This window comes from Anomaloglossus baeobatrachus, chromosome 4 (assembly GCF_048569485.1).
Source record: "Anomaloglossus baeobatrachus isolate aAnoBae1 chromosome 4, aAnoBae1.hap1, whole genome shotgun sequence".
Lineage (NCBI taxonomy): Eukaryota > Metazoa > Chordata > Amphibia > Anura > Aromobatidae > Anomaloglossus > Anomaloglossus baeobatrachus.
In genome coordinates, this window is record NC_134356.1 from 122,151,614 (window position 1) to 122,177,028 (window position 25,415).

At 48.4% G+C, this 25,415-nt stretch overlaps 1 protein-coding gene across 1 annotated transcript in view; it reads right to left on the reverse strand.

Annotated features, from left to right (window-relative positions):
• RAD50 (RAD50 double strand break repair protein) overlaps positions 1–25,415 on the reverse strand; it is a 330,429-nt gene that overhangs the window by 51,345 nt on the left and 253,669 nt on the right. Inside the window, exon 22 of the mRNA XM_075344529.1 lies at positions 8,829–9,053. Coding sequence (XP_075200644.1) covers positions 8,829–9,053 — 225 coding nt within the window. The remainder of the gene's footprint in view (positions 1–8,828; positions 9,054–25,415) is intronic.

A 25,415-nucleotide genomic window follows, 5' to 3' on the forward strand; every position in this document is an offset into this window, starting at 1 on the left:
TAAATAACTCAACACACAACCATTAATGTCAAAACTGCAGGGAACAAAAGTGAATACAACCCTAAGTTAAAATAGCCAAATTGTGCCCAAAGTGTGAATATTTTGTGCGGCCACCATTATTTTCAAGCACTGACTTAACTTTTGGCCATGGAGTTCAGTAGAACTTCACAGGAGCCACTTGACTCCTCTCCTACTCCTCTGTGTTCTCATGATCACGGAGCTGGTGGATGTTAAGAGTAGAGATGAGCGAACCAGCTGCGGTTCGGCTCGAGTTTGGTTCGTCGAACGGAGGTCTCGTTCGAGTTCAGTTCGGCGAACGTTCGACGAACCGAACTCGAACCCATAGGAAACAATGGCAGGCAATTACAAACACATAAAAACACCTAGAAAACACCCTCAAAAGAGTCCAAAAGGTGACAAACAACTCACAACACAAATACATGGGAAAGTGACAAGGACATATACTCATGCGAAAACAAAAGAGCTGGACAAGGAAAAAGAGGAGGAGACACAGATATAGGCATGGCACGCCCTTCTAAAATCATGTAAAACACCACAAGGTGACTCCAAGCGGAGTTCTCCCTTTTTTCCAAAAATTGGGCCACACACACACACACCCACCCCTTCAGTGGCAGCACTTGTGCCCCAGTTGTACACTTCACAGCTAGATTTGCATCAAGCACATTCAAAAATACGCCATACTTAACCGTCCCCAGGAGGACACCGGGGTAGGTAGAAAAGTCTTTGCTGAACCATGACTTGTTCATCTTGGCTCCTTTTAAAAAACACAGCAAGCAAGAATTACTCCAAGCGGAGTCTCCCTTTTTTCCAAAAATTGGGCCACACAGACACTCACCCCTTGAGTGGCAGCACTTGTGCCCCAGTTGTACACTTCCCAGCTAGATTTGCATCAAGCACATTCGAAAATACGCCATACTTAACCGTTCCCAGGATGACCCCGGGGTAGGTAGCAAAGTCTTTGCTGAACCATGACTTGTTCATCTTGGCTCCTTTTAAAAAACACAGCAAGCAAGGGTTACTCCAAGCGGAGTCTCCCTTTTTTTTTTACAAAAATTGGGCCACACAGACACCCCATCAGTGGGAGCACTTGTGCCCTAGTTGCAAACAGGATGTTTTGATTTGCATCAAGCACATTCCAAATCCACAAGCATTCACTCTCCCCAGGATAACACAGGGGTAGTAAATTCCTTGTGGATCCATGACTTGTTCATTTTGATGAACGTTAGTCTGTCCACATTGTCACTGGACAGACGCGTGCGCTTATCTGTCAGCACACACCCAGCAGCACTGAAGACACGTTCAGAGACAACGCTGGCAGCTGGACACGACAAAATCTCCAAGGCGTAAGTTGAGAGCTCTGGCCATTTTTCAAAATTTGAAGCCCAAAATGAGCAAGGCTCCATTTGCAAAGTTATGGCATCGATGTTCATTTGGAGATACTCCTGTATCATCCTCTCCAGCCGTTGACTATGTGTCAGACTTGTTGTCTCTGGTGGCCTTGCAAAGGACGGTCTAAAAAAATTATGAAAAGATTCAATAAAATTGCTGTTACCAGCACCAGATACGGTGCTACTGGTACGGGTAGACTGTTGAAGATGACGAGACCGTCCCATGTTTGTCAAGTTACAACTGGGAGATTCACTCCCTGCACCTGCACGGTTGTTTGGTGGAAAAGCCGAGCTAAGATCGAGTAACAGCTTCTGCTGATACTCCTGCATACGTGCGTCCCTTTCTATGGCTGGAATTATGTCACAAAATTTGGACTTGTACCGGGGATCTAATAGTGTGGCAAGCCAGTAGTCATCATCACTTCTAATTTTGACAATACGAGGGTCATGTTGGAGGTAGTGCAGCAAGAAGGCGCAGCGTTTCTTGCGCAGCCATGCGGACCAAGTCCACGCTGTGTTTGTGGCATAGAGGTGCTAACCGTTCTTTCTTCCTCTGACATCTCCCCCCAACCTCTTTCAACTGAAATTTGACCAAGGTCTCCCTCATCCGCTGAGTCTTCCATGTCCATGGACAGTTCGTCCTCCATTTCTTCATGTTCTCCTGCACCTTCCTCAACATTTCGCCTGCTACCATGCGCCCTTGTTGATCCCTGTCCCCCATGGTCCCATGCCTGCCGCGTTGGTGATGATGAACGTCTGGACCTTGGTGATGTTGTGTCTTGCGCATATGAATCCTCCTGTAGTTCCTCCCCTTCCTGTTGTCCCACCCCCTGACTCCGAATAGTGTTTAGCGTGTGCTCCAGCATGTAAATGACTGGAATTGTCATGCTGATAATGGCATGGTCAGCGCTAAACATATTCGTCGCCATGTCGAAACTGTGCAGAAGGGTGCATAGGTCCTTGATCTGAGACCAATCCATCAGGGTGATCTGCCCCACCTCTGCATCTGCGTCATGACGTATTGCACCAGGGCTCGGCGGTGCTGCCACAGTCGCTGTAACATGTGGAGAGTCGAATTCCAGCGTGTCGCCACATCGCATTTAAGGCGATGAACCGGCAGGCCGAAAGACTTCTGGAGAGATGCAAGTCGCTCAGCTGCGGCGGTTGAACGGCGGAAGTGATCAGACAGTTTTCGTGCCCTGTTCAGAAGGCCATCTAGGCCGGGATAGTGTGTTAAAAATTGCTGGACAACAAGGTTCAACACGTGAGCCATACAAGGCACGTGTGTCACCTTGCCCAGGCGAAGGGCCGCACCCAGGTTTGCAGCATTGTCGCACACGGCCTTACCAGGCTGCAGGTTGAGTGGAGACAACCATTTATTAAACTCAGTCTCCAGAGCTGCCCACAACTCAGCCGCTGTGTGACTCCTATTTCCAAGATATGTCAAGCTAAAGACCGCCTGATGCCGTTGCGCTCTGCTGCCAGCATAGTAATGAGGGGTGCATGATTCCTTCTGCGCAGTGAGAACGCTGGTGACCTGACCAGGCAGGCTTGGGGCGGAGGTGGAGGACCCAGATGAGGTGGAGGAGGCAGAAGCAGTGGCGGAACTTGGACAGACAGAGGATTGACACACAAGTCGTGGGGACGGCAAGACTTGTGCAGCAGACCCTTCACCATAGTTACCCAGTGCCCAGTCAGCGACATGTAACGTCCCTGTCCATGCTTACTGGTCCAAGTATTGGTGGTGAAATGCACCCGTTGACATACAGAGTTTCTCAAGGAAGCGGTGATGTTGTGTGCGACATGCTGGTGTAGCGCGGGCACACCTTTCTTAGAGAAGTAGTGGCGACTGGGCATCTGGTACTGGGGCACAGCAACAGACATAAGGTCTCTAAAATCCTGTGTGTCCACCAGGCGGAAAGGCAGCATTTCGGTAGCCAAGAGCTTACAGAGGGATAAAGTCAACCTCTTAGCTTTGTCATGGGTCGCAGGAAATGGCCTTTTATTTGTCCACGTCTGAGGGACAGAGATCTGGCTGCTGTGTGTAGACGGTGTTGAGTAGGGTGTCCCTGGAAAAATGCAGCTTTGTGAGGAAAGTGCAGGCATAGACATGATGTTGCCTTCATCCAACGTTGGTGCTATCGATCTCTGAGAGAGCTGTACACACGTACTTGTTTCCCCTTCCAAACCAACTGACGACCTACCAAGCAAACTGCCTGTTGCGGTTACAGTGGTGGAAGTTGTGCGTGGAAAACCAGGTGTGACAGCTGTCCCCACAGTCCTAGAAGATGAAGAGCGCGCGGATGCACTGGAAGGGGCAGGCGGTGGATGGTTCGCTCCGCTAGGCCGCATTGCAGCACGGTGAGCTTCCCACTGGGACATATGATATTTATTCATGTGACGATTCATGGAAGAAGTTGTCAAACTGCTGAGGTTTTGCCCTCTACTAACAGAATCACGACAAATTTTACAGATCACATAATTTGGGCGATCATTTGCTATGTCAAAAAAGGACCAGGCTAGGCAAGGCTTAGAGGGCATGCAACCTGCTGAGCCCCCCCGACTAGTGCTCAGAGGCAGAGTGGTGGCTGAGGATGCAGTTGTAGATGTGCTACCAGTGCTCCGACTCTGTCCAGGAAGGCGCAAGGTAACTTCGTCGTCGGTTGCATCCTCCTCCACCCCCTCTGTTGACCTCCTCGAGTGCCTGACTGTGGGTTGACAGTAGGTGGGATCTAGAACTTCCTCATCAATTGTTGTGTTTGCACTTCCCTCACCCTCAGACCGAGCCTCTTCTTGCCCTGACCGAATATTTAAGTTATCATCCCAATCTGGTATATGCGTCTCATCGTCATCAGTATGTTCCTCATTGTCTATAACAACAGGTGTTACAGTTTGTGAAAAAGGGTCAACATTATGCTCAGAAACCTGGTCCTCACGGCCTGAATCAGAGTCACAAAGGTTCTGGGCATCACTGCAGATCATTTCCTGGTCTGTACTCACTGTAGCTTGGGAGCAGACTTCTGATTCCCAGGCTATAGTGTGACTGAACAGCTCTGCAGACTCAGCCATCTCAGTTCCAGCATACTGTGCAGGGCGGATGGAGACTTCAGAGCTGGGAGAATGCAAGTATGATTGGGCTGACAACTCAGAGGACTGGTGTTTTTTGGATGCGGTAGTTGAGGTGGCGGAGAGGGCACTTGTTGGACCACTTGAGATCCATTCAAGCATTTTCCTTTTTTGGCCATCATCTACCTTTGTTCCAGTTGTTCGTGTCCGTAAAAAAGGGAGCACATCGGATTGTCCACGGTAAGTAGTAGACATCTTACTTTTGCAGGAAGATGGTCTATCTTCAGCAGATGTTAATGGAGCTTTGCCACCTTCCCAACGGACAAACCCTTTTTTTCCTTTTCCAACACGCCTCTTTCCCTTTCCACCAGCATCTGTCATTTTGCCACTCATTTTGATTGCAACAAGATTGTGCACTTAAAATGTGGTAGTAAAAATTGAGAGGTGGTGTAGATTTCAGCGGTGGTCTAGCTTTATTAACAGCAGAATAAACAACAATATCCCTGACAATGCAACTACGGCCCTTAAACTGGCAGCATAGTTTGCTAGTATAATGGCTTAGTAACAATGAGTTTGAGTGTGCAATGCAGGCAGACGTGCTGCAAATATCTTTGCACTAGTGGGACAATACAGAAGTCCAACAGCCACTTTTAGGATGCCACTAAGTTTCCTCAGTGTTTGCTAGTATAATGGCTTAGTAACAAATGAGTTTGAGTGTGCAATGCAGGCAGACGTGCTGCAAATATCTTTGCACTAGTGGGACAATACAGAAGTCCAACAGCCACTTTTAGGATGCCACTAAGTTTCCTCAGTGTTTGCTAGTATAATGGCTTAGTAACAAATGAGTTTGAGTGTGCAATGCAGGCAGACGTGCTGCAAATATCTTTGCACTAGTGGGACAATACAGAAGTCCAACAGCCACGTTTAGGATGCCACTAAGTTTCCTCAGTGTTTGCTAGTATAATGGCTTAGTAACAATGAGTTTGAGTGTGCAATGCAGGCAGACGTGCTGCAAATATCTTTGCACTAATGGGACAATACAGAAGTCAAACAGCCACGTTTAGGATGCCACTAAGTTTCCTCAGTGTTTGCTAGTATAATGGCTTAGTAACAATAAGTTTGAGTGTTCAAAGGGCAGGAGGGTACAGTGGCAGGGTTGTGGGTCTGGGTAGAGGAAAGGAAGCCTCCCTTTTTATCCCTCCTAATGGGGAAATGCAGCGAGGAAATCCCTGACCTTAGCTACACAGACGCTGTCATCTTGTGTAGCTGTTAAAATCTGTTTTCACGGCCCTGACTGTCACCTATGGCTCTGACCCTGCCGGTATTAGCCCTTACAAGGGCTGAAAGAAACTTCTATCCCTATTCTGTATAGCGCTGTGTATAGAGCGTACACAGCAGTATCGGAGACAGGAGCTGTTACACGTCGTGGCTCTCTTATTGCAAGGAATGAGGTGGTCCCCCATTCCTTGTCGGCCAGGAGCCCTCCTGCTCAGCAGCACCAAAGGTCTGGGAGACTGCGCAGTCTGCAGGAGTTGCCTTCTCAGAGACACAGCAGAAGGGTGACACCTAGTGGTTCTCCCCTTGCAAGGAATGGAGCGGTCTCCCATCCCTTGCCTGCCACGAGCTCTCCTGCTCAGCATCACGGAGGCTCTGGGAGGTTGCGCAGTGTGCAAAGAATAGATGCTCAGGGAAGAAGCAAGACTTCCCATGTCTCTGCACATTGTGAAACCGGGGATCCCGCCTTTATGACCCAGAGGCAGGAAGATGAGCATGTGCTCCACGTGACGTCTTCTGATTCGCTCACTGATCTCACACGGCCCCATGACGAGGCTGGTGATGTGCTGAATCCTGACTGGCTGGGCCAGGACGTCACGAACCCTGATTGGGTCCCACCCATCTCGCGCCCGCCCTTGGGTGGAGCTACACCTCCTTAAAAGCTCCCCCTGCCATCATGGCGGTGCGCGACCGTCCTTCTATGTTTGGATGTCTGGCAGCGTGCTGCCACGCCACTGCTTAGGCATTATTGTCTTTTGTGGGCTTTGCCCTTGCTGCTCAGGCAGCACCTAGTTTGCAGGTCTTGCCCCTGCCTTGCTGCTCCGGCAGTATCCCGTTTAGCAGGCTGTGTTCCTGTCCCAGGTGAGCTCCTCGAGTCTCTGTCGGACTCACTTGGTTTCTGAAGCACACGTGCGTGGGCACCTCTGTGCTACCCCCGTGCCATATTCCTGTGACTCCCGCTGGCACACGTGTGTAGGCACCTCTGTGCGTCCCCGTGCAACAGGTACACCGTACGAGAAGCCCCGAGCCATACAACCCTCACGGGTTAGGGCGGACCGGTGTACATAGATCGTCTGTGACGTTCCAGACGATCACTAGCAGCAACCCGCTCACTCTTTCCTGACCATAGCAGCGGTCCCTTACACCGCACAGTGGACCTTGACCGGCGGAAGCTGTCCATTTCCCATCTTGGCACGCTTCCCCGGGTCCCCCTCGTAACAGGAGCTACGCCAGCGGTGACTGACACCCAGACGCAGAAGAGATAATGGCGTCCGGACGGGCAGATACTCGTTTTTATAATGCAGGGACATGTGACATGGACATCCTATCACACATGCCGTTGCTTCTCTGGCTAAAAGTCCACTTAGCTGTGTGTGTGTCTGGGATTGGCTGACATGCTGGCCCTCCCCACTACACGCGCGCGCTTAGGGAAGGAAGACAAGAAAAAAAAAAAAAAAATGGCGATCACCATTATCCAAACAGCAGTGATCTGAATGCGCTGTTCCCGCACACTATACACTGAAATTTCATAATAGTGTGAGTCACAGAGTGACTTACACTATTACAGCGGAAAGCCAGCTAGTAATTAGCTTGTCTTTTTGCTGCTAGAACCGTTCTCGAACGTATCTAGAACTATCGAGCTTTAGCAAAAAGCTCGATTTCTAGTTCGATCTAGAACAGCCCCCAAAATCACTCGAGCCGCGAACTGGAGAACCTCGAACCGGGCTCAATTCTAGTTAAGAGACCTTGAGCTTCTCCACATTCTGTTTGAGGATGCCCCATAGATGCTCAATTCAGTTTAGGTCTGGAGACACGCTTGGCCAGTCCAGCACCTTTACCCTCAGTTTCTTTAGCAAGGCAGTGGTTGTTTTAGATATGTGTTTGAGGTCATTATATTGGAATACTACCCTGCGGCCCAGTTTCTCAAGGGAGGGGATCATGCTCTGCTTCAGCATGTCACAGTACATGATAGCATTTATTGTTCCCTCAATGAACTGCAACTCCCCACAGCTTACAGCTCTAATGCAGTTCCAAACCATGACACCCCCACCACCATGCTTGACTGAAGGCTAGACACACTTGTCGTTGTATTCCTCACCTGGTTGCCGCCACACACTCTTGTCACCGTCTGAGCCAAATACGTTTATCTTGGTCTAATCAGACCACAATGGTTCCAGTAATTCATGCTCTTAGTCTACTTGTCTTCAGTAAACTATTTGTGGGATTTCTTGTGCACCATCTTTAGAAGAGGCTTCCTTTTGTGATGACAGCCATGCAGACCAATTTGATGCAGTGTATGGTGTATGGTATGAGCACTGACAGGCTGACCCCCCCACCTCTTTAACCTCTACAGCAATGCTGGCAGCACTCATAAGTCTATAATGAAAAGACTACCTCTGGATATAACAGTGCGCCTGTGCACTCAACACCTTTGGTCGACCATAGCAAAGCCTGTTCTGAGTGGACTCTCTCTTGTTAAACCGATGTATCTTCTTGGCCATTGTGCTGCAGCTCAGTTTCAGGGTTTTGGCAAACTTCTTATAGCCTAGGCCATCTTCATGTAGAGCAAAATTATTTTGTTCAGATCCTCAGAGAATTCTTTGCCATGAGGTGCCATGTTTAACTTACAGTATGAGTGATAGTGATTACACAAAGTTTAACACACTTACACCTGCTCCCCATTCACACAAGACCTTGTAATACTAATGAGTCACATGACAACGGGGAGTAAAAATAGCTAATTGGTCACAATTTGGCCATTTTCACTTAGGGGTGTCAATGCTTTAGACATTGATGGCTGCGTGTCGAGCTATTTAAAGGACACATTAAACTTACACTGATATACAAGCTGTACACTGACTACTGTATATTGTATCAAAATATCATATCTTCAGTGTTTTCCCATGAAAATAAAATATTCACAAAACTGTGAAGGGTGTACTCACATTTATAATATTTTAAATCAGGAACATTTGCAGTGTTTGTAATAAGATTACTACAGTCACAAAAATGGTTTTGGCATAATTACTATATAACTATTACAAATGGGTTATCCTGAGGTACAGTACAATTACTTACTGGTCCAAAGTCTTGTAATAAATATCTAGGTCCTTGTTGGCCAGCTCTGTAGTTCTCATAACAATCATCATCTCTCTATGCTTTTCTTCAGCGTCTTTGTACTGAGGCTCACGCAGTTCCTTCTTAAAACGTATGATTTCATCCTCATACCCCTTCTGCCGACCAAGGGCCAGGCTATGGCTTGTTTTCAATTTTTCAATTTTGTCCTCCAACTCTTGATGCTCACTAAAAATAAAATTAGAATAGTTTGTATCACTGTTGTATCACATACTGTACTATCAAATGTTCGACTTGAAAATAAACCAGAATACTTTCTTCAATAAGTACTACCTTTAGAAAATGTTGTAGCATAACTTCTTTTAAAGCACAATTAATACACTGTCCATATAAATGTTTAAAGGGAATCTGTCACCTTTTTATATTTTTTTAGTTATTAATATGGGCATACAGGTTGCATAAAGGTGAAATTACCCATACCTGAATGCCTCTGTATGTAGCAGAGCTGGAATCGTCGTGGGACCTCGTGTGGATTATATCGGAACTGGGTGTTTGGAGTAAAGAAAGGGGAGAAAGAGGGTTGGTTTTTTTTTTATGTTTACTTCTTTTCACTTATAGATTAGTAATGGGGGGATCTCATAGACCCTCCCATTTACTAATCTAGGGCTTAGTGGTAGCTGTGATCTGTCATTAACCCCTTATTACCGCAATTGCCACCGCACCAGGGCAATTGGGATGAGTAGGGCAAAGTTTCGGGATTGTCGCATCTAATGGATGCGACAATTTTGGGGCGACTGCAGGCTACTATTTTTAGGCTGGGGGGCCCCAATAACCATGGGCCAACCCAACCTTAGAATAGCAGCCCCCAGATGTGAGCTTTATCATGACTGGGAATCAAAATCGGGGGGGCAGTGCTCGCCAGTTTTTTTTAAATTATTTATTTAAATAATAATAATAATAATTTTATTATTATTTATTTATAGAGCACCATTTATTCCATGGTGCTGTACATAAGAAGGGGTTACATACAGAATACATATACAAGTTAAAATAGACAGACTAGTACAGAGGGAAGAGGGCCCTGCCCTTGCGGGCTTACATTTAAGGATTTTGGGGAGGAGACAGTAGGTGGGGTGTAGGTTGGGCGGCAGCTCCGCACGGTGGTGGTGATACACAGCCAAGATACGCGCATGAAGCAACGCTTATAAAAATGTAAGCTCCAAATCAAATGAGTGAAATCAATAGAAATGTTTGTTACTTAAAATATATAAAAATGTGCAAAACAAAGGATAAACCTGCAGAAACAGACATGAGATGGTAACACAAACAAAAATAAAAAAATAATGACAAGAAATGAAATAATAATAATAAATTACATAGACTTCCAAAAGTTATATAAATGGAAATAAAGTCAAAATAAATCAAAATATATAAGTATAAAAGAAAGCAAAATGAACAACTCCAAAATGCCAAAGAAAATTAACTCTGAATCAAATGTTCACGCATAAAAAAACGTGAATATAACAGAGCCCCAAATAATGCAAGGATCAACTAAGGGTCCCTTACAAAAATACTGGGATCCTTAACAGCAAAGCAACAAATGTATAACAGACTAACCAGACAGGTCAAATAAAATATCACTACATGTGCACAAGTACACACCAATAAACAATGTAACATGTAGTCCTCAAGTGAGAATAAAGTGCAATCATGACATGCACCTGTGGAATAAATGCTCCAAACAAAAGCTAATCCATACATACAAAAAAGTGACACATAAGGCAAACTGGAGTAAATACGTCTCTCTCACGGTATCTTCTTCAGAGGGGGTTTTGGAGTTTTTCAATCTCGCTTCCATTTAGACATATATTTTGACATATATATATATATATATATATATACATATATACACACACACACACACACACACACACACACACACACACATACACACACACACATATATATACATACAGTGGGGGAACAAGAGTATCTAGTCAGCTACCAATTGTGTAAGTTCCCCACTTAAAAAGATGAGAGAAGCCTGTAATTGACATCATAGGTAGACCACAACTATGAGAGACAAAATGAGAAAACAAATGCAGAAAATCACCTTGTCTGATTTAGCAAGAATTTTTTTTTTATTATGGTGGAAAAGAAGTATTTGGTCAATAACAAAAGTTCATCTCAATATTTTGTTATATAACCTTCCTTAGCAATGACAGAGGTCAAATGTTTTCAGTAAGTCTTCAAAAGGTTGGCACACACTGTTGCTGGTATGTTGGCCCATTCCTCCATACAGATCTCCTCTAGAGCAGTGATGTTTTGGTCCTATCGCTGGGCAACACGGACTTTCAACTTCCTCCAAAGGTTTTCTATGGGGTTGAGCCTGGCTAGGGCACTCCAGGACCTTCATATGCTTCTTACGAAGCCACTCCTTCGTTGCCCTGGTGGTGTGCTTGGGATCATTATCATGCTGAAAGACCCAGCCATGTTTCATCTTTAATGCCCTTGCTGAAGGAAGGTTTGCACTCAAAATCTCATGATACATGGCCCCATTCATTCTTTCATGTACAAGGATCAGTCGTCCTGGCCCCTTTGCAGAGAAACAGCCCCAAAGCATGATGTTGCCACCCTCATGCTTTCCAGTAGGTATGGTGTTCTTTGGATGCAACTCAGCATTCTGTCTCCTCCAAACACAACGAGTTGTGTTTCTCCCGAACAGTTCTACTTTGGTTTAATCAGACCATATGACATTCTCCCAATACTCTTCTGGATAATCCAAACGCTCTCTAACAAACTGCAGACGGGGCCGAACATGTACTAGCTTAAGCAGGGGGACACGTCTGCCACTGCAGGATCTGAGTTCCTGGCAGCATAGTGTGTTACTGATGGTAGCCTTTGTGACAGTGGTACCAGCTTTATGCAGGTCGTTCACTAGGTCTCCCCGTGTAGTTTGGGGATTTTTGCTCACCGTTCTTGTGATCATTTTGACTCTACGGGGTGAGATCTTGCGTGGAGCCCCAGATCACACAGTTGATTTCATCACACCTAGCTGCTTGCCTATTTCAATTTCAGTCTTCTCAGCCTGGTGCAGGGCTACAATTTTCTTTCTGGTGTCTTTCGACAGCTATTTGGTCTTCACCATAGTGGAGTTTGGAGTGTGACTGTTTGAGGTTGTGGACAGTTGTCTTTTATTACTACATGTAATGAGTAGAGGACAGAGGAGGCTCTTAAAGAAGAAGTTATAGGTCTGTGAGAGCCAGAAATCTTGCATGTTTTTAGGTGACTAAATACTTATTTTCCACCATAATTTAAAAAAAAAAAAAAATCTTGGCAAATCAGACAAGGTGATTTTCTGGATTTGTTTTTTCATTTTGTCTCTCATAGTTGTGGTCTACCTATAATGTCAATTACAGACCTCTGTCATCTTTTGAGTGGGAGAACTTACACAATTGGTGGCTGACTAAATACTTTTTCCCCCCACTGTATATATAAAACGTTTGGAAGAAGTCTATGTAATTTATTAATATTTCTTGTCATTATTTTCATAATTTTTTTTATTTTTGTTTGCGTTACCACTATCTCATGTCTGTTTCTGCAGATGTCTCTTTTATACCCGCTTTTCTATATTTTAAATAATAAAGATTTCTATTTATTTCACTCATTTGAGTAGGAGTTTACATTTTATAGGCTTTGGTTCAGCCTGTAGCTGTATGCTTTATCTGTGCTGGGTATCATAATATGGGGGGACTCTACGCCAATTTTTTTTTATTATTTATTTTTACACCCCGATAGGGACACATACAGCGTCTGTGATTGATTGCAGTCAGACACACTGTCACATAGGGTGAGGGCACGTCTGACTGCAACCAGAGACACCTCTGAACAGAAAAAAAGTCCAGCTCACCACTTGATGTGTCCAGGGAATACATCACGTTCGTCCGCTCCAGGACTCCCAGGCATCCCAGGCATGGGAAGGAAGAACTCCAAATAGCAAAAAATAGAATCCAGTGGACCATAAGCAGAAAAGTATATAAAAAAACTTCTTTATTTACCAAAGTTTAAAATCTTCGCGGTACAGGCTCGCACATTGAACAAGATTATATTTCCATTCAACGCGCTTCGACAAATGAATAGTCGCTACATCTTAATAATGATTAAAATGTAGCGACTATTCATTTGTTGAAACGCGTTGGCTGGAGATATTATCAAGATATAGCGACTATTCATTTGTCGAAATGCGTTGAATGGTGATATTATCTTGTTCTATGTGTGAGCCTGTACCGCGAAGATTTTAAATTTTGGTAAACAAAGAAGTTGCTTATATACTTTTCTGCCTATGGTCCACTGGATTCTATTTTTTGCTAATCAGAGATACCGGGACTGCTGAAGGGTGGGGGGGAAGCAGTGGATATGCATGAGGTTAATGAGTGGCCCCAGAAGTAGTGTTACAGCAGCATGGAGACTGTTAAGTATACCGTACCTGGGTCTAATCCCCCTATCCCTTCTACCACCATTTTAAAGATCCTGATTCGGGTTCCCACAGACTTATTTGGAGATCGGCGACCGGCCGGATATCCAAAATGAGTTATTGTTTTTTTTTAAACCCAGGTGGACTCGCTTGTCCCGGGTATCTCTGGGTCCGCCTATCACCAGTGTTTACACCAGAATTCTGACATAAAACACCATAATATGTCACAATATTTTAGCAGTTTTCATCCAAACCAGGCAAGCTACACTAATATAGCCAAGGCATGGGACGGATGGGGCGTGGCTATAAGCCCACCACCAAATTCATGAAGTTACACCAGTTTAGTGGCATAACTTACTATTACTACATACAGGTAAAATATATCTTTGTACCGTGTTAGCCAGTAGAGATAAAAAATTGTTTAAAAGAACTGAAGTCCTCAGTGGTTGATACCTTTTAATGGCTAACTGAAAAGATGGTAATAATAAACGGATTTTTGTGTACTCACCGTAAAATCGTTTTCTCTTAGCCATCATTGGGGGACACAGGACCATGGGTGTTATGCTGCTTATCCATAGGAGGACACTAAGTAAATGCAAAAGCATAGCTCCTCCTCTGCAGTATACACCCCCTGGCCGGGCCAGGCAAGCTCAGTTTTAGTACACAAGCAGTAGGAGAAAAAAACAGTAAAAACTTACCTCAACAGAGAAACATGAACCAAATAAGGTACTGAGAGAACCAAGGCCCAACAGGGCAACAGGGTGGGTGCTGTGTCCCCCAATGATGGCTAAGAGAAAACGATTTCACGGTGAATACACAAAAATCTGTTTTTCTCTGACGCCTCATTGGGGGACAAAGGACCATGGGATGTCCTAAAGCAGCCCATGGGTGGGAAACATAAAAGAAGACAACACAACCCAAGGACTAGGAACCATTCCCAGACAGCCTGGAGCGCCTACTGAGAGAGGTGCTCTACTGCCGTTTGCAGAATTTTCCTACCCAGATTTGCCTCAGTTGAAACCTGGGTATGGACTCTGTAATGCTTTGAAAACGTATGTAGGCTAGACCAGGTCGCAGCCTTACACACCTGTTCCACTGAAGCCTGATGCCGAATGGCCCACGAAGCGCCAACTGCTCGCGTGGAATGAGCCCCCAGCGCACTAGGAATGGGCTTGAGTTGCAAGCGGTAGACTTCCTGGATCGCAGAGCGAATCCAGCGAGCCAGAGTTGCCTTTGAAGCTGCCTGTCCCTTCTTAGGCCCCTCAGGAATGACAAACAAAGAGTCCGTTTTCCTAAAGGGGGCTGTCCTGGATATGTAATATCTGAGAGCTCTGACGAGGTCTAACGAATGCAGAGACCATTCCACCCTATGAACCGGGTGTGGACAAAAGGAAGGCAGAACAATGTCTTCGTTCAAATGAAACGGGGTAAGAACCTTTGGAAGGAAATCCAGAAGGGGGCGCATAACCACCTTGTCCTGGTGAAAGATCAGAAAAGGCTCGCGGCAAGAGAGTGCTGCTAGCTCCGAAACCCGTCTGATGGACATAATTGCCACCAAGAATGTTACCTTCCAAGACAGAAGAGCAAGGGAGGATTCCTTGAGGGGTTCAAAGGGAGGCCTCTGGAGACCGTCCAGAACGAGGTTGAGGTCCCATGGGTCCAGCGGCCGTTTGTACGGGGGAATTAGATGGGAAACGCTCTGGAGGAAGGTCTTGACTTGCGGTTTTTGAGCCAGGCGGCATTGGTAGAAGATTGAGAGCGCTGAGACCTGCCCTTTAAGGGAACTGAGAGCCAACCCCGCTTGCTAGCCAGACTGTAGAAATTCGAGAATTCTGGGGATGGCCAGAGGCATAGGCTGGACGTTAGTTTCCCTGCACCATGAAAGGAAGATTTTTCCACGTACGGTGGTAAATGCGGGATAAAGCAGGCTTTCGGGCGCTGATCATGGTGGCAATAACCGCGGGGGAGAATCCCGTTCTTGTTAATACCCAGGTCTCAATGGCCACGCCGTCAGCTTCAGGGCTCTGGAGTTCTGATGGGAAATGGGCCCTTGGGTCAGCAAGTCTGAGATGTCTGGAAGGCGCCATGGTACATCTGTGAGCATTTGTATTAATTCGGCGTACCAGGCGCGCCTGGGCCAGTCCGGTGCTATCAGTATCACCGGGACTCCCTCTGCCTTGATCTTCCTGATTACCCGCGGCAACAGGGGTAGAGGTGGAAATATGTAAGGCAGGCGGAAATGGTGCCAGGAGCAGACTAGAGCATCTGCGCCGATAGACTGCGGGTCGCGTGACCTGGCTATGAACGCGGGTACCTTTGCATTCAACCTTGATGCCATTAGATCCACGTCTGGTGTGCCCCAGCGAGTGCAGATGTGTAGAAACACATCTGGGTGGAGAGACCATTCTCCGGCAGCCAGGCTTTGGCGACTCAAAGTCTGCTGCCCAGTTCTCTACCCACGACATGTGTACGGCTGATATCACTGATCCCGTCGATTCGTCCCAGCTGAGGATCTTGTGGGCCTCGAGATAAGCCGCTTTGCTGCGGGTGCCTCCCTGCCGATTGATACAGGCTACAGCTGTCGCACTGTCCGATTGGACTCGAATCTGACGACCCGCTAGCAGAGGGCAGAACGCTCTGAGCGTGAGGAAGATCGCGCGGAGTTACAGGATGTTGATGGGTAGGAAAGACTCCTGGGGCGTCCAACGTCCTTGAGCAGTGTGGTGCCGGTACACCACTGCTCCCCAGCCTAGGAGGCTGGCGTCCGTGGTCAGGACCAGCCAGTTCACTGGGAGACAAGATCTCCCCTTCGATAGAGATGAGGACTGAAGCCACAAGCGGAGTGCGTACCTGACTGAAGGCGTCAGGTGAAGATGTCTGTCCAGGGAGAAGGGGCTCTTGTCCCAGGCCGCTAGAAGGGCTAGCTGCAGTGGGCGGAGGTGCAGTTGAGCAAAGGGTACTGCTTCCATAGCCGCCACCATCCTGCCGAGCACTTTCATGCTGAATCGAATGGAGCGAGACGGAGGACGTAGAAGGCAGCGTACCGCTCGTTGAATAGCGAACGCCTTGTCCTGAGGGAGAAGGATCAAGCCCCGACGGGTGTCCAGGGACATGCCCAGGAAGGTGATGGATCGTGATGGGATCGGGGATGATTTGTCCAGTATCACTATCCACCCTAAGCAGGATAGAGTGTCCACAGTGATCTGTACGCTGGTTGAGCAGTCGCGGAAGGAGGGGGCCTTGATGAGGAGGTCGTCCAAGTAAGGGAGAACGACCACTCCCCTGGCGTGAAGGACGCTCATGAGCTACGAATTGAAAGTGGGAGTCCTGAATTGCGAAGCGGAGGAACTTTTGGTGATCTAGGAATTCCCCTTCGACCATGGATGCAATAATGGACCTCAGGGACTCCATTCTGAATCTCCGTACGTGCACATGTTTGTTTAGTGACTGACCCATCCTTTTTGGGGACCACAAAGAGGTTGGAATAAAACCCCCCGAACTTCTCGTCGTCTGGGACAGGTATTATCACTCCTGCTGTTTGAAGCGAGTGGATTGCTGAGAAAAAAGCTTTGCGTCGTTTTCGAGTCTTTTGGGGGGTTTGAGAGAAAGAGCCGACTGGGGGGTCGGGTCCGAAATTCTCTGTGGTAACCGGAAGACACAAGGTCTCGCACCCATTTGTCGTCTGAGGCGGCAGCCCAGATGTGTTGAAAGAGCCGCAGACGACCTCCTACATTGAGTGTGTCTTCCGGGGTGCCGAAGGAGTCATGAGGGGGGAAAACGTCGTGGCCGAGTCTCCCTAGTCCTGGACTGTTTCGGTCTAGGCTGCCATGACGAAGTGGGTTTCGGGGAGAGCTGAGAAGGTCGGTCCCTGCGTAGTCCGCGGCTGGTGGCGGGGACAGCACGGGATATCGACCAACCAAATGAGTTCCAAAAGGAGCGGAACGAGGACCGTGGACGTCTGGTGAAGGACGTACTGGACTTCAGCTGGGGGAGGGAGGTACTCTTTCCTCCCGTGGCGTCAGAAATGAGCTTGTCCAGACGTTCGCCAAACAATCGGTCTGGAAAGAAAGGGAAGGTCCGTGAGAGACTTCTTGGAGGCAGAGTCCGCTCGCCATTGTCGGAGCCAGAGAGCTCTACGGATGGCTATGGTATTTGAGGCGGCAAACGCTGCGGAGGTAGCAGCGTCCATGGAGGCCTGGATGAGGTACTCCGCCGCAGCGGCAATTTGAGCTGTTACCTTTGTGAAGGTATGAGTGAACTGGGATTCCTCAAGCGAAGTGTTAAGGGAGTCTGCCCAGACCGAGATCGCCTTTGCGACCTACACAGAGGCAAAGGAGGGCGAGAGGGAGGAACCCGCAGCCTCAAAAGCAGAGCGGGCGAGGTGCTCCACCTGTCTGTCTGTTGGGTCCTTGATGGAGGAACCATCGGGTAAAGACAGGAGCGTCTTTGTGGTAAGGCGGGAGACCGGGGGGGTCGACCGAGGGCGGATCGGCCCAGCCCTTAGGGGCAGGTGAGGCAAAAGGGTACCGGGACTCCATGAGTTTTCGGTTACCGAAGCGCCTGTCAGGCTTCTCCCTTTGCTTTGTGAGGATATCCTGAAACTCTGGGTGATCAGCGAAAACCTTTTGGGGTTTCCTTGCCCTCTTAAAGGAGACCGCATGGTCAGTGGTAGTGGATGGGGGATCCTCCACATGCAGAGTTTGGTTGATTGCTGCTATAAGGGAGTCTATTGCAGTTTGATCATCTGGGGGTGATGAAACCAAGGAATCCTCCTGGTACAAACAGCATTCTCCCTCCTCCAGCTCATCAGAAGCCGTGGAGCGTGTGGGAGAGCCTGCCCTGTGTGCTCCCGAGGGAGAGCCCGCTGGAGACACCCGGCCGTGTGCTCTTTTCCTGATCCCTGCAACCGGTGAAGCATATGCCCGGATTACCTCAGAAGGATCCTCCATAGGGGTATCCTCAGGCTGCGTTCCGTCCAGGGACCCAGAAGGGTGTGGAGGACGACATTGCATAGCCAGAACCAGGTTCTAGGCTCTGGGCTGCCGGTTGCGGCGGTGGTGGAAGGGAGGTCTTGGGGGGCTATAGGGGCACAGGACTCACAGAGAGAAGAGGTGTGTTTACGTGGTAGCTCAGCGTGGCAGGCAGTGCAGGCTGAATAATAGACTATGTGGGCTTTAGTACTCTTAGTGCCCTTAGATTTCTGCATGTTCCTAATAGGAGTATGCCAGAAGGGGGAGCAATTAAATGTTGAATGTTTCATTTCATTTCCATGTCATCATCCTTGGCCTGCTGTGCAGGGGCCATGCTAATATGCTAATCAATCTTCTGTGTAGCTCTGCCTTTGAGCATATGTGCTGCCGAAGCTAGCACTGCTCAGCAGAGCTACAATTGAAGCAAGCACCTCACCAGAATCAGCCGATGACCCTGTCCTCAGGAGGGATTAAGCTCTATGAAGATCTTCGCACGCTTTCCTGGTGGGGCGGGGCTTATCGCGGCCACGGGGGGGGCGGGGCTTAGCGCTAAAAGAGCGGGAAGATGAGTCAGTGTGCCCCCCCTGCTGTGGGTAGTAAAAAACGGCGGGAAGGGAGCTTCTGAGTTTTCCTCCCTCTCTGTACAGTCAGCACACAGCTTGTCACCGGTGGTTATCAGCTGGCTTTTCTGCTAGAGCAAATAAAAACAGCGTGAGTCCCTGAGCCCTGGGCCCTCCCCCCTGCCACCGGGAAATTATTTGCAAGACTTTCTGCAAACATCAGATCTTCCCCCTCCTCCAGCCAGCAAGCTAGAGAAAGTTAACACTGTGTGCAGGATCCTTGCTCCTTGCACATAATAAATACTGTAAACGTCCTGGGAGCCTTCCCTGCAGCGTCTTTTCTCCCTTTGTCTGGGAAACCAGTCAGGGGGATCTCACCTTAAAACACTGCTTTCCAGGCAGTGAAAATAGCAGAGTCAGCTTGCTGTGTCGGTGTTATATTCAACTCAGAGCCTGCAGAGAGGGGCTGAGGAATTGGTGCCATCTTCAACTCAGAGCCTGCAGAGAGGGGCTGAGGAATTGGGCTATAGGGGCACAGGCCTCTACGCTGGGCTTTGGAAAATCGGTGTCTGTGGAACCCGTCGTGCAGCTCAGGATCCAGCGCCGCAGGAGGGGGTACGTGGAGGCGACACTCCACGTTCCCGCCCGTTGATGGTAGTGGGAAATCGGTCCCAAAGAAAACCGTCGCCTCAAAAAATAACAAACCTTGAAAGGAAGCGCCTCCTACAGACACTAAGCTAAAACTGAGCTTGCCTGGCCCGGCCAGGGGGTGTATACTGCAGAGGAGGAGCTATGCTTTTGCATCTACTTAGTGTCCTCCTATGGATAAGCAGCATAACACCCATGGTCCTGTGTCCCCCAATGAGGTGTCAGAGAAAGCAAGCTTTCGAGACTACTCAGGTCTCTTCATCAGGCATAGTATAACACAAAATCTGAAGAGTCACATATTTATACACAACAGGACATAGAATAGTGCAGCAAAAAAAAACAAAAACAAGTTATATGAAACAGAACTCTCACTATGGCAGGGGGGCAAACTGTTGTGGCCATAAATATTGCTGCAGTTCAGTGTGATAGTTTTATTGTCCTCTGATTAGGGTCTGGTCCAGGGCTGTGGTGCGCTCGGATGGTCAGAGGGGCACAGCTCTAACTGATGTAAAAAGACATGAATCCATGAGACACATTCATTCCTGCTCTGGTGACCTTTGACACATTCAGAGCAGGAATGCATGTGTCTCATGGATTCATGTCTTTAAATATGTGACTCTTCAGATTTTGTGTTATACCATGCCTGATGAAGAGACCTGAGTAGTCTCAAAAGCTTGCTATTATTATCATCTTTTCAGTTAGCCATTAAAAGGTATCAACCACTGAGGACTTCAGTTCTTTTAAACAATTTTTTATTACTACATAAACATACTCCCTGACAGGAGTACATTTCTGGTGTAAGCACATGGTACTTGTAACATGCGCATAGTTCATTAGGAGGCATGCTCCTCTTAATGAATTAGGAAAATTTTATTCCAGTGGTGCCATTCATTAAAACCTGAATGCGCAATGCTATTCTTAATGAGACGGGGGCCATAGTGTAGCTGAAATTGATTTCAATTCCTAAAATTGTTTTCCAAGTACCAAAACTCATATGTGACAAGTGAGTCTTAATAACTCTAAGTGCGTGGTTGGTGAAATATGAGCAGTTGCAGGAGAATGCCAAGGAATGATAGAATTTGCAACAGATAGAAGTTGGAAATCAATTAGCTGACTGCAGACATGTCCAGAAGGAGAAGAACAGAGATTTGTTCTGAGGCTTTAGCAGCGACTTTGGTAAAGACTGTAAGAAAAGTGGTGGGGTAGAAAGTCACATTGGTGATAAGTGAGGAAAATGCACTGATGAGGGGACATAATGTTCAAAGATTTGAGGGAAAAGAAAGTAATGATTTTATAGCCGGACAAAGAAGGGAATTTTGTTACTTACCGTAAATTCCTTTTCTTCTAGCTCCTATTGGGAGACCCAGACGATTGGGTGTATAGCACTGCCTCCGGAGGCCACACAAAGCAATTACACTAAAAAGTGTAAGGCCCCTCCCCTTCTGGCTATACACCCCCAGTGGGATCACTGGCTCACCAGTTTTAGTGCAAAAGCAAGGAGGAAAGCCAATAACTGGTTTAAACAAATTCACTCCGAAGTAACGTCGGAGAACTGAAAAACCATTCAACATGAACAACATGTGTACCCGAAAAACCACCAAAAATCCCGAAGGACAACAGGGCGGGTGCTGGGTCTCCCAATAGGAGCTAGAAGAAAAGGAATTTACGGTAAGTAACAAAATTCCCTTCTTCTTCGGCGCTCCATTGGGAGACCCAGACGATTGGGACGTCCAAAAGCTGTCCCTGGGTGGGTAAAGAAATACCTCATGTTAGAGCTGCAAAGACAGCCCTCCCCTACGGGGAGGCAACTGCCGCCTGCAGGACTCTTCTACCTAGGCTGGCGTCCGCCGAAGCATAGGTATGCACCTGATAATGTTTGGTGAAAGTGTGCAGACTCGACCAGGTAGCTGCCTGGCACACCTGTTGAGCCGTAGCCTGGTGTCGTAATGCCCAGGACGCACCCACGGCTCTGGTAGAATGGGCCTTCAGCCCTGATGGAACCGGAAGCCCAGCAGAACGGTAGGCTTCAAGAATTGGTTCTTTGATCCATCGAGCCAGGGTGGCTTTGGAAGCCTGCGACCCCTTGCGCTGGCCAGCGACAAGGACAAAGAGTGCATCAGAGCGGCGCAGGGGCGCCGTGCGGGAAATGTAGATTCTGAGTGCTCTCACCAGATCTAACAAATGTAAATCCTTTTCATACCGGTGAACCGGATGAGGACAAAAAGAAGGTAAGGAAATATCCTGAGTAATATGAAACGAGGATACTACCTTAGGGAGAAACTCCTGAATGGGGCGCAGCACTACCTTGTCCTGGTGGACCACCAGGAAGGGAGCCTTGGATGACAGCGCTGCTAGCTCAGACACTCTCCGAAGAGACGTGATCGCTACCAGAAAGGCCACTTTCCGTGATAGTCGAGAGAGTGCAACATCCGTCAGAGACTCGAAAGGCGGCTTCTGGAGAGCAACTAGTACCCTGTTCAGATCCCATGGATCTAACGGCCGCTCGTACGGGGGGACGATATGACCAAACCCCCTGCAGGAACGTGCGTACCTGCGGACGTCGTGCTAGACGCTTCTGAAAAAACACCAATAGCGCCGAGACTTGCCCTTTAAGGGAGCCGAGCGACAAGCCCTTTTCCAACCCAGATTGCAGGAAGGAAAGAAAAGTAGGCAATGCCAATGGCCAGGGGGACACTCCTTGTACAGAGCACCAGTAAAAGAAAATCTTCCACTTCCGTGGTAGATCTTAGCAGACGTGGGCTTCATAGCCTGTCTCATGGTGGCAACGACCCCGTGGGATAATCCTGAGGACACTAGGATCTAGGATGCAATGGCCACACAGTAGGTTCAGGGCCGTAGAATTCAGATGGAAAAACGGCCCTTGGGACAGTAAGTCTGGCCGGTCTGGTAGTGCCCACGGTTGACCGACCGTGAGATGCCTGTCGCCAGAGCTCTTTGATCGTCATGAAAACCGGGACCTTGCTGTTGTGCCGATTCGTGAAACCTGTCCGGGTGCAGAGACCATTCTCCTGCGTCCACGCCCTGGTGACTGAGGAAGTCTGCTTCCCAGTTTTCTACGCCCGGGATGTGAACTGCGGATATGGTGTATGCTCTGTCTTCCACCCCTAGCAGAATCCGGCGGACTTCCTGGGAGGCTCGCCGACTGCGTAGTCCGCCTTGGTGGTTGATGTATGCCACCGCTGTGGATTGTCCGACTGAATTCGGATCTGTTTGCCTTCCAGCCACTGCAGGACGTCTTGCAGGGCCATATGCACTGCCCAGAGCTCCAGACAATTGATCTGAAGAGTGGACTCCTCTGAAGAGAGTCCTTGATCGTCTGAGAAAGGGGGACGTTCCTGTGTAGGGACATCGACTTCCCCTCCCATTAGCGAAGAATGTTCTATTGAAGTGGACGCAGATGAAACTGCGTGAAAGGGACTGCCTCTGGATGAGGTGTCTCCTTGAAGGAGAGACTGCACCCCCGTCTGTAGTGACCGCTGTTTGTCCAGTGGAAGCTTCACCATCGCTGAGAGAGTGTGAAACCCCAAGCTAAGATATGCCAGCGATTGGGTTTAACTTTGAAAAGTTGAGGACCCACCCGAAACTCTGGGAAGTCTCCAGCGCCATGTTCAGGCTGTGTTGGCATGCCTCTTAAAAGAGTGCCTTGACAAGTAGATGGTCTAAGTAAGGGATCACAGGGTGACCCTGAGAGTGCGGGAGTGGTCCCACTGCTGCCATGAACTTGGTGAAAACCCGTGGGGCTGTCGCCAGACCGAAGGGTAGGGCTACGAACCGAAGATGCTCGTCTTCAATAACGAATCGTAGCAAACGCCGGTGCTCTGGAGCAATCGGCACGTGGAGATAAGCATCCTGATGTCTATTGATGCTAGGAAATCTCCTTGAGACATTGAGGCAATGACGGAGCGGAGGGATTCCATCCGGAACCGCCTGGTTTTCACGTGCTTGTTGAGCAGTTTAAGGTCCAGAATGGAACGGAAGGAGTCGTCCTATTTTGTCACCCCGACCAGATCGGAGTAAAAAGTGTCTCTTGTTCCTGAGGAGGAACCGGGATTACGACTCCTACTGCCTGCAGAAGAGCCTCGGCTCGGCCGGTGAGGAAGTTTTTGCGACAAACTGTCTCTCACCCACCGGCCATTGACCTGTGGCAGTTAAATGTCGCTAAAGCGGGGGAGTCTGCCACCGACCGCGGACGCGGAGAGAGAGGGCTGAAAGTCATGAGGAAACCGCCTTGGTAGCGGTTCCTCCGGCTGCCTTCTCCGGGCGTGATTGAGCCCGCCAGGAACCTGCGCCCCTCTGAGCCTTTTGAGTCCTGTTGGACGAGGGCAATTGGGACGTGCCCGAGCCTGGGAAGGACCGAAACCTCGACTGTCCCTTCTCCTGATGGGTCTTGTTTGATAGCTGGGGTAAGGAAGAATCCGTACCCTTGGACAGTTGAATGATTTAATCCAACCGCTCACGAAACAGTCTGTCACCAGATAAAGGCAATCTGGTTAAGCACTTTTGTGGAAGCAGCATCTGCTCCAATCCCTTAACACTAGGAGCATAACAACACGGAGTTGGCGGACGCCACTGACGTACGGCTCGTAGAGTCCAGGACAGCATAAACAGCTTGAGTCGCAATGCCGACATTGCGAGGTGAAGGACGCTACTGCGGCCAAGATGTACATGTGACCGCGTCCCTCTGCGCAATACTAGCTGAAAAAGCTTGGAGTGCCTCTATGGCTGCGAATGCCGGGGCAACCGACCCGCCGATAGGGCTATCTGTCTGTCAATGGCATCTTTAAGTGAAGTCCCATCTTCCACTGCAACTATAGATCTAGCCGCAAGCCTGGAGATTGGGGGATCCACCCTTGGAGCGCTTGAGCACGTCAGGGGGGAAGAGACAACGCGTATCTTCAATACGGTTGGAGAAACGCTTATCGGGATAAGCGTGGTGTTCCTGGACTGCTTCTCTGGAGTCAGAGTGACCAGAAAAGTACTCAATATACGCTTGAGATACCGAAATAGGGATTTCTTCTGCTGTGAAGCTGACCCCTCCACTGGAGGAGTTGAGGGAGAAATACCCAACCTTCCATTGATGGACGCTATAAGATTATTCACTATAGCGTCACCATCCGGTGTATCCGGATTGAGAGCGGTCTCAGGATCAGAGTCCTGAACAGCTACGTCTGCCTCATCATACAGAGAGTACTGTGATGAAGTCGAGGGCCGTTCTTAGGGAGCTCGCTTAGGCCGTCTGGGACTGTCGTCCGTGTCAGAGCCTGCACCCTGGGATGCATGGGACCCTCCTGGAGCCATGATTTGTTTCGAAATCAGGGTGGCCAGGGGCATTGAATCAACATTGCCCAAGGTCTGTCTGGACTGCAAAGTCTGTAAGATGTTAGTCCTAGCCACAGACAATATATCAGCGGAAACTGCAACTCCGTCCCTGTCCCTGGACAGGGATCACAGGTGGTTCTTTTGGCCACCTGTAGCAGAGACCCCGTTGAGTAATTGCACACACTGGGGGTCCTGGAACAGTCGCATGCAGTACAAGCAGCATAGAAAGCCTGTGCCTTGGCACCCATGCTTTTTTTTTTTTTTTGCTGTTGCTGTCTAGCCATCTAGGAGCATTAGCCAAGAATAGCGACCGTACAGTGCAATGTATAGCATACAAGCATGAAGTACAATAAACACTTCAGCACATGCAGTACAAGGAGCATAGAAAGCCTGTGCCTTGGCACCTTTGCTTTTCTGCTGCCGTTGTCTAGTTATTCAGGAGCATTAGCCAGGAAAAGCGACATACAGTGAATGTATAGCATACAAGCATGAAAATAACCACTGCAGCACATGCAATCCAAGCAGCATTGAAAGCTTGTGCCTTAGCACCCTTGCTTTTTTGCTGCTGTTGTCTAGTCATCAAGGAGCATTAGCCAAG